The 13,099-nt window shown below is 45.9% G+C and overlaps 1 protein-coding gene across 13 annotated transcripts in view; it reads left to right on the top strand.

The window, feature by feature from the left end:
* PARD3B (par-3 family cell polarity regulator beta) overlaps positions 1 to 13,099 on the top strand; it is a 921,213-nt gene that overhangs the window by 865,173 nt on the left and 42,941 nt on the right. For all 13 annotated transcript variants that reach the window (XM_023622589.2, XM_005601746.4, XM_070242147.1 and 10 more), the window contains one exon: positions 5,421 to 5,500. In XM_023622589.2, the coding sequence (XP_023478357.2) occupies positions 5,421 to 5,500 (80 nt within the window). The remainder of the gene's footprint in view (positions 1 to 5,420; positions 5,501 to 13,099) is intronic.

The following is a 13,099-nucleotide window of genomic DNA, read 5'->3' on the forward strand; positions in this document are numbered from 1 at the left end:
CCTGGGTTCAACTTTTTTTGCCTGCCCCTTAAATGATTGTGTTCCTAGGAGAATTGTTAGTATTTTTCTCTATTCGCATTCCACGCCTTTTCTTCTGTTCTGTCTCTACAGACACCCTGGGCGTTCTGATTCTTTCCTGAGGTTGCAAGTACCTTCAATAAGCTGAATGTTCCCAATTCTACATCTCTACTCCAGATTTCTCTTCTAAGTTGCAAACTTTTATACTCAATTATCTGTCAGACATCTCCATCAGATGTCCCAACTGAAGCTCAGTATTCACTCCTCCCACCCCTACCCCTACCCCTATATCTGTTCTTCCTTAATTCTCGTCTTGGTGATGGTTACCAAACCCACCTAGTCGCTAAGCTCAGACACTTGGGCATTATTCCAGACACACCCTTCCCATTAATCCTCCGTCAGTCCTACTAAACCTGCCCCCTTAACATCCTTTTGTCACTCCCTTGTCTTCATCCTTTTGAATATCCTCTAGTTTAGGCCTTTACTATCTCTGGCTCAGACTGTCACTGGAACATCCACACTATGGCAAGAATAATCTCTCTAACCTGTAAATTTGTCCTGTCATTTATCAAGTAGCACTTCTCAATGGCTCCTCCATCACCTAAGGGTAACACCAAGTTCCTTGGCCTGGCTTATGAGCTCCTCCAAGATCTGGTTCATGTCTGTGTCTCCAGAGCTTGGACTCTGGGGTCAGGCAGACCTCATCTTTGTCTCAAATCTCCCATGTACTAGCTGTATGACTTTTGGCAACTACTTAGTTTTCTCATCTGAAAAATGGGTCAACCATTGGGGTTATTGGGAAGATTGAGTGGGACAATGCAAATAAAACATTAGCATTGTGCTTGGCAGATACTAAGCACCAAATAAATGTTAAATGGTAGTAGTGATCAAAGAAGAACCAAATAAAAGGAGAGAGAGTCCATGGTCTTGGATAGGAAGACTCAATATTGTCCAGATCTCTTCTTCCCAAATTTATCTATGGATTCAATGCACTCCCTATAAAAATACCAGCAAGTTATTTTTTTGATTCTAAAGAATCTCAACAAGCTGATTCTAAAGTTTATATGGAGAGGCAAAAGACCCACAATAGCCAACACAATATTGAAGGAGAACAAAGTTGGAGGACTGACACTACCTGATTTCAAGTCTTACTATAAAGCTACAGTAATCAAGACAGCGTGCTGTTGGTGAGAGAATAGACAAATAGATCAATGGAAGAGAATAGGGAGCCCGGAAATTGACCCAGATAAATATAATCAACTGATCTTTAACAGAGGTGCAAAGGTTGTCTTTTGCTCCAATACAATGGAGCAAAGGTTGTCTTTTCAACAAATGGTGCTGGAACAACTGGGCACCCACATGCAAAAAAATGAATCTAGACACAGACCTACACCCTTCACAAAAGCTGACTAAAAATGGATCACAGACCTAAATGTAAAAGGAAAAACTGAAACTCCTAGAAGATAGGAGAAAATCTAGATGACCTTGGGTTTGACAATGACTTTTTAGATAGGAAACCAAAGGCATGACCCATGAGAGAAAGATTGATAAGCTGGAGTTCATTAAAATTAAAAACTTCTGCTCTGCGAAAGCTCTATCAAGAGAATGAAAAGACAAGTCACAGATTAGGAGAAAATATTTGCAAAAGACATATCTGATAAAGGACTATTATCCAAAATATACAAAAACTTCTTAAAACCTCATAATAAGAAAAGAAACAGCCCAATTAAAAAATGGGCAAAAGACCTTAACAGACACCTCACCAAAGAAGATAAACAGGTGGTAAATAAGCATATGAAAAAATACTCCAAATCATATGTCATCAGGGAGATATAAATTAAAACAATTACTCTATACCTATTGGAATGGCCAAAATCTGGAACACTGACAACACCAAGTGCTGGTGAGGATATGGAACAATAAGAACTCTCATTCAGTGCTTGTGGGAATGCTAAATGGTATAGTCACTTTGGAAAATAATTTGGCAGTTTCTTACCAGACTGAACATACTCTCACCATACGACCCAGAAATCGTGCTCCTTGGTACTTACCCTAAGGACTGAAAACTTATGCACACAAAAAACCTGTACATCGATGTTTATAGCAACTTTATTCATCATTGCCAAAACTTGGAAGCCACCAAGATGTCCTTCGGTAGGTGAATGGATAAATAAACTGTGGTACATCCAGACAATGGAATGTTATTCAGCACTAAAAAGAAATAAGCTATCAAGCCATCAAAAGACATGGGAGAAACTTACATGCATATTGCTAATCAAAAGAAGCCAATATAAAAATATACTGTATGATTCCAAGTGCATGACGTCTGGAAAAGTCATAACTATGGAGACAGTAAAATGATCAGTAGTGGCCAAGAATTGGGGGAGGGGAGGGGTGAATAGGTGGAGCACAGAGGATTTTTAGAGCAGCAAAAATTCTCTGTATTGTACTACAATGGTGGGTAGAAGTCATCATACGTTTGTCCAAACCCAAAGATTGCACAGCACCAAGAGTGACCCCTAATGTAAACCATGGACTTTGGGTGATTATCATGGGTCAATGTAGCTTCACAAATTGTAACAAATGTACCACCCGTTGGGGGATGTTGATAATGGGGAAGCTGTGCATGTGTAAGGGTAGGGGGTATATGGGAAACCCCTGTACTTTCCTCTCAATTTTGCTGTGAACCTAAAACTGTTCTGAAAAATAAAGTCCATTAAAAAAAAGTTGCAGTAGAGGCAATAGCAGTTGTACTATAGTAGTAACACCAGGGGTGCTGTCACTACTGTTACTAACAGCCTTTTCCTCATAGCCTGTTTCTTCCTTTACCAAAATTTTGACATGCCCTGAAAACCGTCTTTTCTCATGCCTCCATGTTGTTTCACTTTTGTTCTCTCTGCTTAGAATGCCTTCCCCTAATAATCTCACAGCATTCTCCCCCTAAAAACCTCCTCCTCATCCATATTAAAGTTTTAGATGAAGCTTCAACACCCATGTGAAGCTGTCTTCAACTCTCCCAGGTGGACTTTGGGATCTATCCCTTCAGACTCCCATGCCTCCTTCCTCAGACTCACAATCGAGCAGTGACCTCATTGGGCCATAATTGTTTGCAGGCCTGCCACCTCTATATTCGTAGCAGTGAAGAAATCCAGTTCTGTTCATTGGTGTGAACATAGTACCTAGCCTGGTATTTGCATACAGCAGGTGCTCAGTAGTCACTGATTGGGTGATTGCGTTAAAGATGTCACACTAGTAATGAAGAAGCACATCAATACGTACACAGTGAAGAACAGAATAATTGTGGATGTGACAGCATGCCACCATCCCTACGTGCTGCTGCTCCCATGAAGTTTTTGCTAACACTTCCGGTGTCATCTGTGCTGTTAGTAACATCCTGAATGGCACTGACCATACCTTGTCGTACATCACTCTTGAATTACTTCATTTCTGATGAACGTTCCATGACGTTAAGGATCATCCCACATCTCAGAGAATCTAGTGTGCTGGTAGCCCACCAGAAGAACAACAAGCATATAGGTGCTACCTCTAGAGGAACCAGAACGTTGACTGCTGTCATTAGGCCAGGCCAGTTCTAGATAAGAGCGCTCCAAGTCTTCACATGCAGTTTGGTGGCCACAAGAAGAAGGTTAGTTGTAGACGTCTAGAGCTGTGCTAGAGTACATAAGCATAATGTTTTTCCAACAACCACAATTAATCATCTTCAGCGTCCTTCTGGTAATCATTTTAATTCTTCCTCCATAAAAAATAGGCTAAAAACAAACAAAACAAACCTTAAATTGGAGTAGCGGAGATCAGTGCTTCTATCCTTCACTTCTTCTTCCGTGCCTTTTACTCATCCCCTATCTGACGCCATCCTGGCCTGGGGTCTTTGTTAGAAAGGTCAGTGGTTTAAATCGAGGCTTTTTTCCTAATGCAGGGGATTCTCAGTCTCTCTGCAGTTGCCTTGAAATTTGTGTGTGCCATCTTCACCCTTACCTAGGTAGCTCCCTGGGCTGTTGCCCTTTCAAGTATCGCCAGCCATATTGGGGAACTATAAAGGGGTTTGCAGGACACTCTCTGAAGGGCCTCCTGTAATGATTCAATGCCAGGAATAGTCTTTCTTACTCTAAAAGAGCATATCTACTTGCTTTGCAACACCTCCCCCAGAAAACCCTCCCTACACACACCGCCCAAGCCCAGATGGCGGTTTTCTAGAAAGCTGGGATATTTGGAAGGAAGAAAATAACTTGCAGGTTGGGTACTACCTAGAAAAAATTCCCTTACTGACACTGTGTTTACTGGGAAACTCTCCCTGCCCCGCATTATGAGGGTCCAGGTTTTTTATTTACCCTTCCCATGCCCATTATGTGAGGACTACCCCAGCACACGAGCAAGCACATGAGTGGTCCACAAAACCACATGTTGGCGAGAACAGGCTGTGTTCAGGTGATGTGAACAGGATGTATGTGTTCATCCTGGTTTTGGTTGGTGTGATAGATACAGAAGGACTATATACAAAGTCTTTACATTCATGAAACTAACACACTTTACTGAGAACCTACTGGGGCCAGACACTGCCCTTCAGAATCTCAGAGGCTAATGGAAGAGACCCAAAGAGAGATGAACACAGGAGGTGCATAAGAAGGGACAAAAAATAACACAGACCAGCCCCAGATAGAGAACGGTCCATCACTCCTCTGTGGTCGTGCGTAAGGGAGGGAACCATGGGAGGTCTGGGTGGGGGAGGGCTTCATGGAAGCTGTGCAGGAGAGAGTTGCCTGTCACCAAGCCCTGTTGGTAAAGAAAGCTTTCATGGAAAAGGGAGTTTTAAAGATACAGTCTTCCTTACAGCCAGGAGGAGCCTCAGGAGACGTGATGCATGAATGTATATGGGATCCTGGAACAGAAAAAGACATTAGGTAGAACTTTGAATAAACTATGGCTTTAGTTAACAACAGTATATCAAGAGTGATTCATTAATTGTAAGAAATGGACCTCCCTAACATGAGGTGTTAGCAATAGGGAGACTGGGTTCAGGCTATGTGGAACTCTCTGTACTATCTTCTCAATGGTTCTGTAAGACTAGAACAATTCTAGAAACTAAACGCTGTTTAAAAAGAAAAAAAAGCAGTCTCACAGCCTACAGAACATCCCTGGTGTAGTGACAGGAAGGAGTCAGTTTGACAATGACCTTTTTTTGAAAGAAGTGACTTTGTTGTTAAACGCTGTGTTTGTGGCTTGATCATCCATTCCTACGGCGATCCTGGGTGCTGCATGCTCTTCCACGGTGGATTTTTGGCAGGCAGCCCCAGCATTTGTGCGCTGATTATAATTTTGAGATGCATTGTCAGTACCCAGGGTGTATAACGGATCTTCATCTCTAATTACTTCTCTCTCCACAGGTGTCTGGAATGGGTCCAGATGGGAGCGCACACAACCTCCGCTTTGAGGGGATGGAGAGACAGTACGCATCCCTACCCAGGTAGGTCACTGAGGGCTCTCCCATCCCCAGCTCACCCCAGATAAAGAGGATCTACATGAAATAGAACTCTGGCATTGAAATAGGGACCACGGTATAATCTGCTGCAACCCTATTGCCATCTTCAGAACCGTGCTCATAATTGAACACTTGTGGGTTATTTTTTAAGGGAAGAAAATAGTATATCATTGCAATTGAACATGTCAGCAAGAATATTGGATCATGAATGGAAATCCTAAGCCATTGCTATAAAAGTGGTATTGAACATCCTGCACCAAGCTTAGAGACAATAAAATAGCAAATCCTCTGTCCTAGGAGTTACCCGCGAGGAAGGGCGAGCCAAGCTTAACCTTGGGGCTTCGTGCGGGTGTTAAAAAGCAGGAGAGAAATGTGAGCCTGGGAAAGTGTTCTTGGCTTGATTTAGAATCTGACCGTGTTCTCTAGGCCATGAGCAAATATGGCTATGAGGCACAGAAACTGCAGGCAGAGCAGCCGCGCGGGAAAAGGCTTGGAGATTCTGGCCTACCACTATCCGCTGATGCTGTAACGAGACACCCCTGAAAATGAGACACAGTGCTCTTATCTGTGAGATGAAGAGTAATTTTATCTGCGATGGGTAGCTCATGACAAAGAGGAAGGCTTTCCAAGATCACGTACAGTGGAGAGAGTAGGGGGGTTAAATGAGTCAGGAGTGTGAGAATTAGTGAGTTTGGAATAAAAAACAAAAAACGAAGAACGCCAAAAAACCGTGAATGCCAGCTAGAAAACTGAAACATTATGGAATGTCTCCTTTTAAAGAGAAGGGGAGGGGCCTGCGGTTAAGTTCTCACGTTCCATTTCGGAGACCCCGGTTCCCTGGTTCAGATCCTGGGTGTGGACCTACACGCTAAATACACAACTGTATTTTATTTATCTCCCTGGTTTCTTTTTTTATATGATGTCTCATAGTTTTTCTCATCCTTCATTTCTTTCCTGTCCCTATTTTTCCCTGGCCTAGAATTTTGTTTTTATTTGAAAAAATGGAAGTAGTCTCCAAAATTTCTTTTAAATATAAAGTTTCTGGCTTCCAATGTTGAAGTGTATGGAAATTGTGGTTAAGGCAGATGGGAAGTAGTATGTTCTTCAGAGAGGGAAGAAAAAAGGAAAACTGGAAACAGTTTCACGTCTTCCTGGCCAGCTTGCACTCAGACTTCGGAAATGGGTTTTTTTATGCAAATCATAAGCACATCAAAACATCGAAAATTCTATAAATTTCAGTCATTCATTCATTCCCCATATATCTATTGATCATCTGTGTGGCAGGCCCTGGCACTATGCAGACTGGAGACGCAGTGCCAGCCCATCCTCAGGACTCAACTCTCTAGTGCAGAGATGGGAAATCACCTCTTTATGACAGTGCAACAGATGCTGAGATTAGCATTTATAGCGTAAAGGCCTCTGGATTTCCAACTCCTGTTTATTTTTACTAATAAGCCCTGAAATACTCAATCACAGCTGACTCTAAACGAGTCTATTTTAGGATTAAACAGTGCAAAGAGAGTTTTCTGACAAAGGCAGTACATTCATGTTGTAGCTCTGGAGCCATCATCACAATATATGAATCGACAAAACCCCGCCAGCCCGGGAATACAACTGTAGTTGAAAGGGAAGCATCTTAGACGGAAAACAATTTTGACCAACGGTCCACTCACACATGCAACAACAGAAGGAGTGATTACTCCTCGTGCAAACAGACCTTTGCAGCTACCTGGCAACCAGAAGCAGCCACGTTGGAGGTGAACTAGGGCTCAGACAAATGTGTGACAGCCCCTGGCACTGGTTTTTCAATGGGGAGGGGGCTCAGACTTGAGGCTCCATCTCAGTTTCTAAAGGGGAGATGCAAAGCGCCCTCCTCAGTGTGCTCTGGTCCATGCGGGGTTCCATATTCACCCATGAGGTGCAGAAGGCAGAGGCAGGCACACTGCTGGCTTCCGGGAAGGGCTTCAGACTCGGCTCGGTGTGTGGGCGACATTAGCCTGGTTTTCTAGTCTCCCCACCCCCGGAGATTTTACTGGCCGTTTAATTGAATTACAGCAGCCCCACTGCTCCCTCCCTTTGCCAGGAGAGTGAGGCGGGCACATCTCTGTAGGCACCGGCTCCCCCTCTTCGTCACAGAGGCAGGGAGCTTTCAAATATTTATGGAGTTAAATTTTTAATTAAAAATAACAATAATGCTATCTATAGGATAGGAGTCGGTGGCCAACCTTACAGGGGACTTATTATGCTGCTGACTGATTGGGCTCCTCTGTTGGTGGAGAGCACCACAGCGGTTTCTAAGATAAACTCAACAGTGTTGACTTATATGCCAAATTGGGAGCCATCGATGCAGACAGAAAATGCCCCCAGCGCATGGAGCTGGTGGGAGCCCCGGTCAGTCGAAGGGCACCCTGCTATGCTTTCAGGGAACTCTGTCATCTTTAGAGCAGGCCCATGCAGGCTAAATGACACTTCACAAAATAAGGCCAGTGCCCCAGCTGGCCCAGGAAGGAGACAGTGCCTAGCACTCAGTAGTTAGGAGATGGCCTAAGGCTAAGGGCTAAGATGTTAAGTGTTATTGTTAAGCAATGTTGAATCTTCTGCCTCTGAAGAAAAATGACTTTATTTCTTTTCTCCTGAGGGTGCTGCTTTGGACAGCAGAGCGCAGTTGCAGTACAAGCTCGTTAGCAAGCAACCACGCTTTTACCCGGGCCAGCGCTTTACCATCCCATCCAGCCCCCAATTTTCATTGGTAGTAAACAGAATGAAATCAGCATTCCTTTATTCTTGCCTGACACAAATTATTACTCACCCTGCATGAGAGGGAAGCGGCTGTTTCCCAGGCTGCTGTAATGTGTGAACATCAGTGTGTGTATTTTTGCAAACAGCTTCTTTTCACTTCAGCCTAGAAGCCCCTTTCAATTCTCCAGGGCCCCATGCTGATTTTACAGGCCTCCTCACGGTCAGTCCTTCAGCAGCCAGCTCTCTCCTCTCCCATCGCCAGCCTCCATCATTCCCACCTGGCCCATCCCTGGCCCCCTGGGATCCCATTATCCCTTCTCTGCAGATGGCTCGGAGCATCGGCACATGATGTTGCTCTTCCGGGCCTGTAATCAAGCGTTGAGTCCTAAGGAGGGAGCGAAAGGCCTCCGCCTCTCTTCTGTGGTCCCACGTACGTGGGCGGCGAAAGGTTGCTGGAGAAACTCATAAAACTGCATTTATTGTTCCACCACAAAATTCACATCACCAGCCCCAGCTGGGCCCTGCTGCCGTCCAGAATTCCTCTCAGTCGAGCTCTCGACTCCCTTGACTGTCCCACAGCGGCCGTTCCAACCCTCTTCCACTCTCCGTAAGTTCTGCAAGGATGACTAAGCCCCTACCCAGTCTCCAGGGCTGACCTCACTTCCTCTCCTTTACGACCTGGAGACACTCCACATTCACTCCCCAACTTCTGCTCCCTACGGCTCAGACGCTGTCTTCACTAACCCACACTTCCCAGGGGAGATGGGAGGGCAGGACTTAGAGTCAGGCCGTAACTACAGCCCCATCTGTCACTTGTCACCTGTGAGATCGTGGACAGGTGATCTAGCTGCTCCAGGCTCAGCTTTTTAATCTGCAAATTGGGGATGATATTAGGGTCTCTGTGTAGTGCCAGTACGAGTATTAAATATAATAATACAAACCCTTAGTGAAGAGCCTGCCTGACATAGCTTGAGGATTTTTTATGTTGTTAGCGCTTTTTAATTTTATCTCAGGGGAAGACATATTCCTTTCTTTAATGAGTCAAACCCTTGCACAGAGCTCCTTCTCACTGGCTTCTCAGGGACCCTGCACCATTGACTACCCCCCTCTCTCCGGCTCCCCCCACCTCCATCCTCCTCCTGCTGTACATGCACAGGCTCAGCCGCACAGTCCACTGTGAATCCCACGGTGTGGAGAAGGGGAGAGCCAACAGCTGCATGGAGACGGGCCGGGGCTATACCCGAGGCTGAAGGATTAGCCAACTCTGGGAAGGACCAGTGGTCCAGATGGTGAAGGCAGGAGGACAGAGCCAGCTGAGATGATCGAGTGACAAGCTGTGCTGGGACCTGCTGGGTGACAACAATCCTCATGGACAGGGAGTTCATGTAAGGGATAGAGGATGCTGACTCGGGTCTGGGTCAGAGGCCACAGCCCCTACCAACAAGACAGGTTCAGGCCTAGGGTCTCCCCGCTGGTGGAGACTATACCCAATGTGAGTTAACCAGGATGACTGAGCGTGATGCTCCAGCTCCCAGGACAGATATGGGGTGGCTCCTGTTGGCTCAAGATGGGGCAGAGCAGAGCATGCAGCTGTAATGATCCACAGCTGAGCAGAGTTCTGGCGGCAGCGCTACCCCATGAAGCTGACTCTAGTCCATCAGGGAAAGCAGAGCCCTTCTCCCACCCCTCCTTCCTCCTCCAATTCCTACAGTTCCTACTTTAGGAAAAAGCGGCCTATACCTGTTGGCTCTATTTCCACACCAGCCACCAACACTGCAGGCTCTTGCCCCAGGCTTCTGACTGCACCGCTGAGACTGCCAGCTGGTTCTGCCTCCAGCCCTTTCCTTTATGGAGAGTCTCTCTGAGCAGCCTCCACCATTCCTGTGGATTCGGTTCTCATCACTGCGATGAGGACTCCAAAATGAACCTGGCTGACCTTCAGAGCTCCCTTTTATTGTGATCCCAGTTACAACTGCCTGTTTGACATATCCATCCTTCTACCTCCAAGACACCTCAAAGTCCCCAAGCCCAACCTGAGTCCTTGTCATCTTTCTTCAGCTCTTCTCCCTCTTAACTTCTGTCGCATGTGGTTGGCACCTTACCAGTGCTGCTGCAAACACCCTGAATTAGATCACCATCCTTTGCTGCCCCTTACGACCCCCGGGGGATTATAAATCTCCTGAAATAAGGGAGATTATTTTATACCCTTCTTTTTTTACACCCATCATCAGGACCTAACATAGGACCATGTATATAGCAGGTTTTAATACAAATTGGTGTACAGATGAGAATAGATTTGTTTTTACATAAGTAAGTTATGGGAAAGAATTCCTGCCAAGCTTTTGTGACCATTTATTTCAGGACCCTGTTTTCCAGTCAAAGAACTGACTTTTCAATGAGAATGTCTCTTTTCCCTGGACTCAACAGAAGTCCAGACTTTACGCAGTTAACCCGTCTTGAGCACTTACTGTGTGTCAGGCACTGTTCTAAATGCTCTGCGTCTCCTGGCTTTCTTGTGCTCACAGCAACCCTGGGACTCAACAGCAACCCTATCATCATCCCAATCCCATAGGCAAGGACACAGGCTTAGGGAGATGAAGTGAAATTGCCCCAGTTCAACATCCGGAAGGGGCAGAGCCGGGATCTGGACCCATGCAGTCTGGCTGCGAGTTTGCGCATTTAACTTCCGGGGTTCGGGTTATCCAGCTCAGAGTCAGACACAGACTCTGCAGTCACCACACCCGCTCATCTTGTTGGCTCATCTGCTTGTCTCTCTCACTAAACTGGAAGTGCCGCTGAGGACAGGCCTTAGTCATCTTCATACATGGCACCGAACGTTGCTAATACACAGGTTAGGCGTTGCCTTTCAACCGTCTCTGTAATGCTGCCATAAAATCAATTCTCTTCCTGTTCCCTTGGGTCCTTCCCTTGAAATATGAACAGTTTAGCGCATAATTGCTAGATGAACATTAAGCAATATGCTTTGCCTACCGAAAAGAAAATCCTCTTTTGTTAGAACACTCCTGAGAGCTGGAAAAGCGGTATCTGGAAATTGGTACTTGGTTCTTTAAGATTAAGAATAATACCTACCCAGAAGTGAAGAGATGACAGTGAATTTTGTGGTGAAAAGAATCCCTTCCCCGAGACGGATGGGGACAGAGGCCTGCTCGGTCCCCTGCCTCCCAGTCCTTGCGTTGCTCTGACCCGTGCTACCTAAGTTATTGAGGGCGAAACGTCGCTCGGAACATCTCCAGGGGCTTTAACTTGGCTGTATAAAGGGAAGCAACATACTCGAACTGCTTTGTGGTAGAAACAGCAACTTTAGAAGGAGCAAACAGCTTATTCTTGCTTCCTAGGAACCCAAAATACACTTGCTTTCTAAGAGAGTTTCCAGTGTTTTGGTGCTGGGGGGGGATTGTGTTCAGAGCAGGGGAATGCGCCGTAGGAACACACTGGTGCTGTCACATTTCTGGTGTTTCATCTCGTTGGCTCCAGCTCTCTCGTCCACATATGTCCTTGCCATCCCCAGAAAGACTCCAGCCACAAGTGCAGGCTGACTCTGAAGCTTGCAGCACCCATGCTCCCTCTGCGTTCCATCATCCCCAAAAGCGTTTTGTCTGGGCATCGTCTGCATCCTCAGTTGTTGTTCGCCTCACTGCTTACAGACACTCTCCCTCTCTGATTTCGCTCATTCCTCCTCCGGTTAGCTTCTGCTCTGCCCACAGCGATTGGGTTTTCCTTTGCCAAACTGGCTTTGTTTTACAGCATTTGCTAAGTGGATGATGGTAACATTCATGTTCTGCGAAGATTTCCACCAATGCCAGTGTTCTGGTCTCTGCTGACACTAATCTTGGTAGTGACTGAATGAGTTCTGTGAGCACTGAGCAATCAGCACCTCAGGTGAATATGTGTGTGTGGGAGTGTGTCCCGTGGGAGTGGGGGTTCAGCCATCTTGTCTGTCGAAGTTGACAAAGTCTCCACACTGCCTGATTGAGTGCTTCTCTCTGCCACGTGCCCATTTGTCAAGGAAGATGCTTTCCGAGCATCTCTGTACCGCTCCCTCAGTCACAGCGGCCAGCTGAACGTTCAGCAGGAGTATGAGGCCGTGTCAGCCACAAATACTCTCTCTCTGCAAGTCTGTAGACGGGGACTGTCGCCCATCGTCTAGATAAGGCGAACCATGGCCGGTCTCTCCAGCACCTTCCTGGTGCACAACTTGATCTGGACAGCCTTTTCTTCCCTGAAAAGCCACCTTTCAGAGCTCATAGCTGTGACTGTGGCCCTGACCCCAGGGATGCTGGGATGAGCTACAGAGCTTGTCTAGATGGCCCATGTCCACACAGGACAGAGTTTAAGGCCTTTGGAGAATCAGTGAAGCTCTTTACCCACCAGGTCAGACTTGCCATCCCTTCTCCTTGGGCTCCCCGTGTTGGAAACCGAGTCTCCGCTTCCCCCACCCGCAGAGTCAGCTGCCTGTTTGACTGGCCCCCCTGACACCACCTCACTCAATGCAGAGGACAAAATGATGAATTAGCAGAGACTTAATTCTTTGTGAGATTAAGATGTCTCCATTGTCAACTCAAACTTCCTGAAAAATGCAAAAAGCCCGAGCACGTAATACAGCCTCAAGATGCCAAACAGCTGAGGTCGGGGGTTAATGCTACTGCCATATCATTTTTATGTCACTTAGTTCCTTGGATAAAAGTCCATTTTAATGAAACTTTTCATCATTTCCTCATAGCCAATATATCCTCAGTGCCAGTTAGAATATTTGATATTAATTATTCAGTCAAAGGCTTCCATTATGAGTTTAGTTAGAATATTAGTGATTTAAAACATGTTAAG

The sequence above is a fragment of the Equus caballus genome, chromosome 18, assembly GCF_041296265.1.
Source record: "Equus caballus isolate H_3958 breed thoroughbred chromosome 18, TB-T2T, whole genome shotgun sequence".
Taxonomy (NCBI): domain Eukaryota; kingdom Metazoa; phylum Chordata; class Mammalia; order Perissodactyla; family Equidae; genus Equus; species Equus caballus.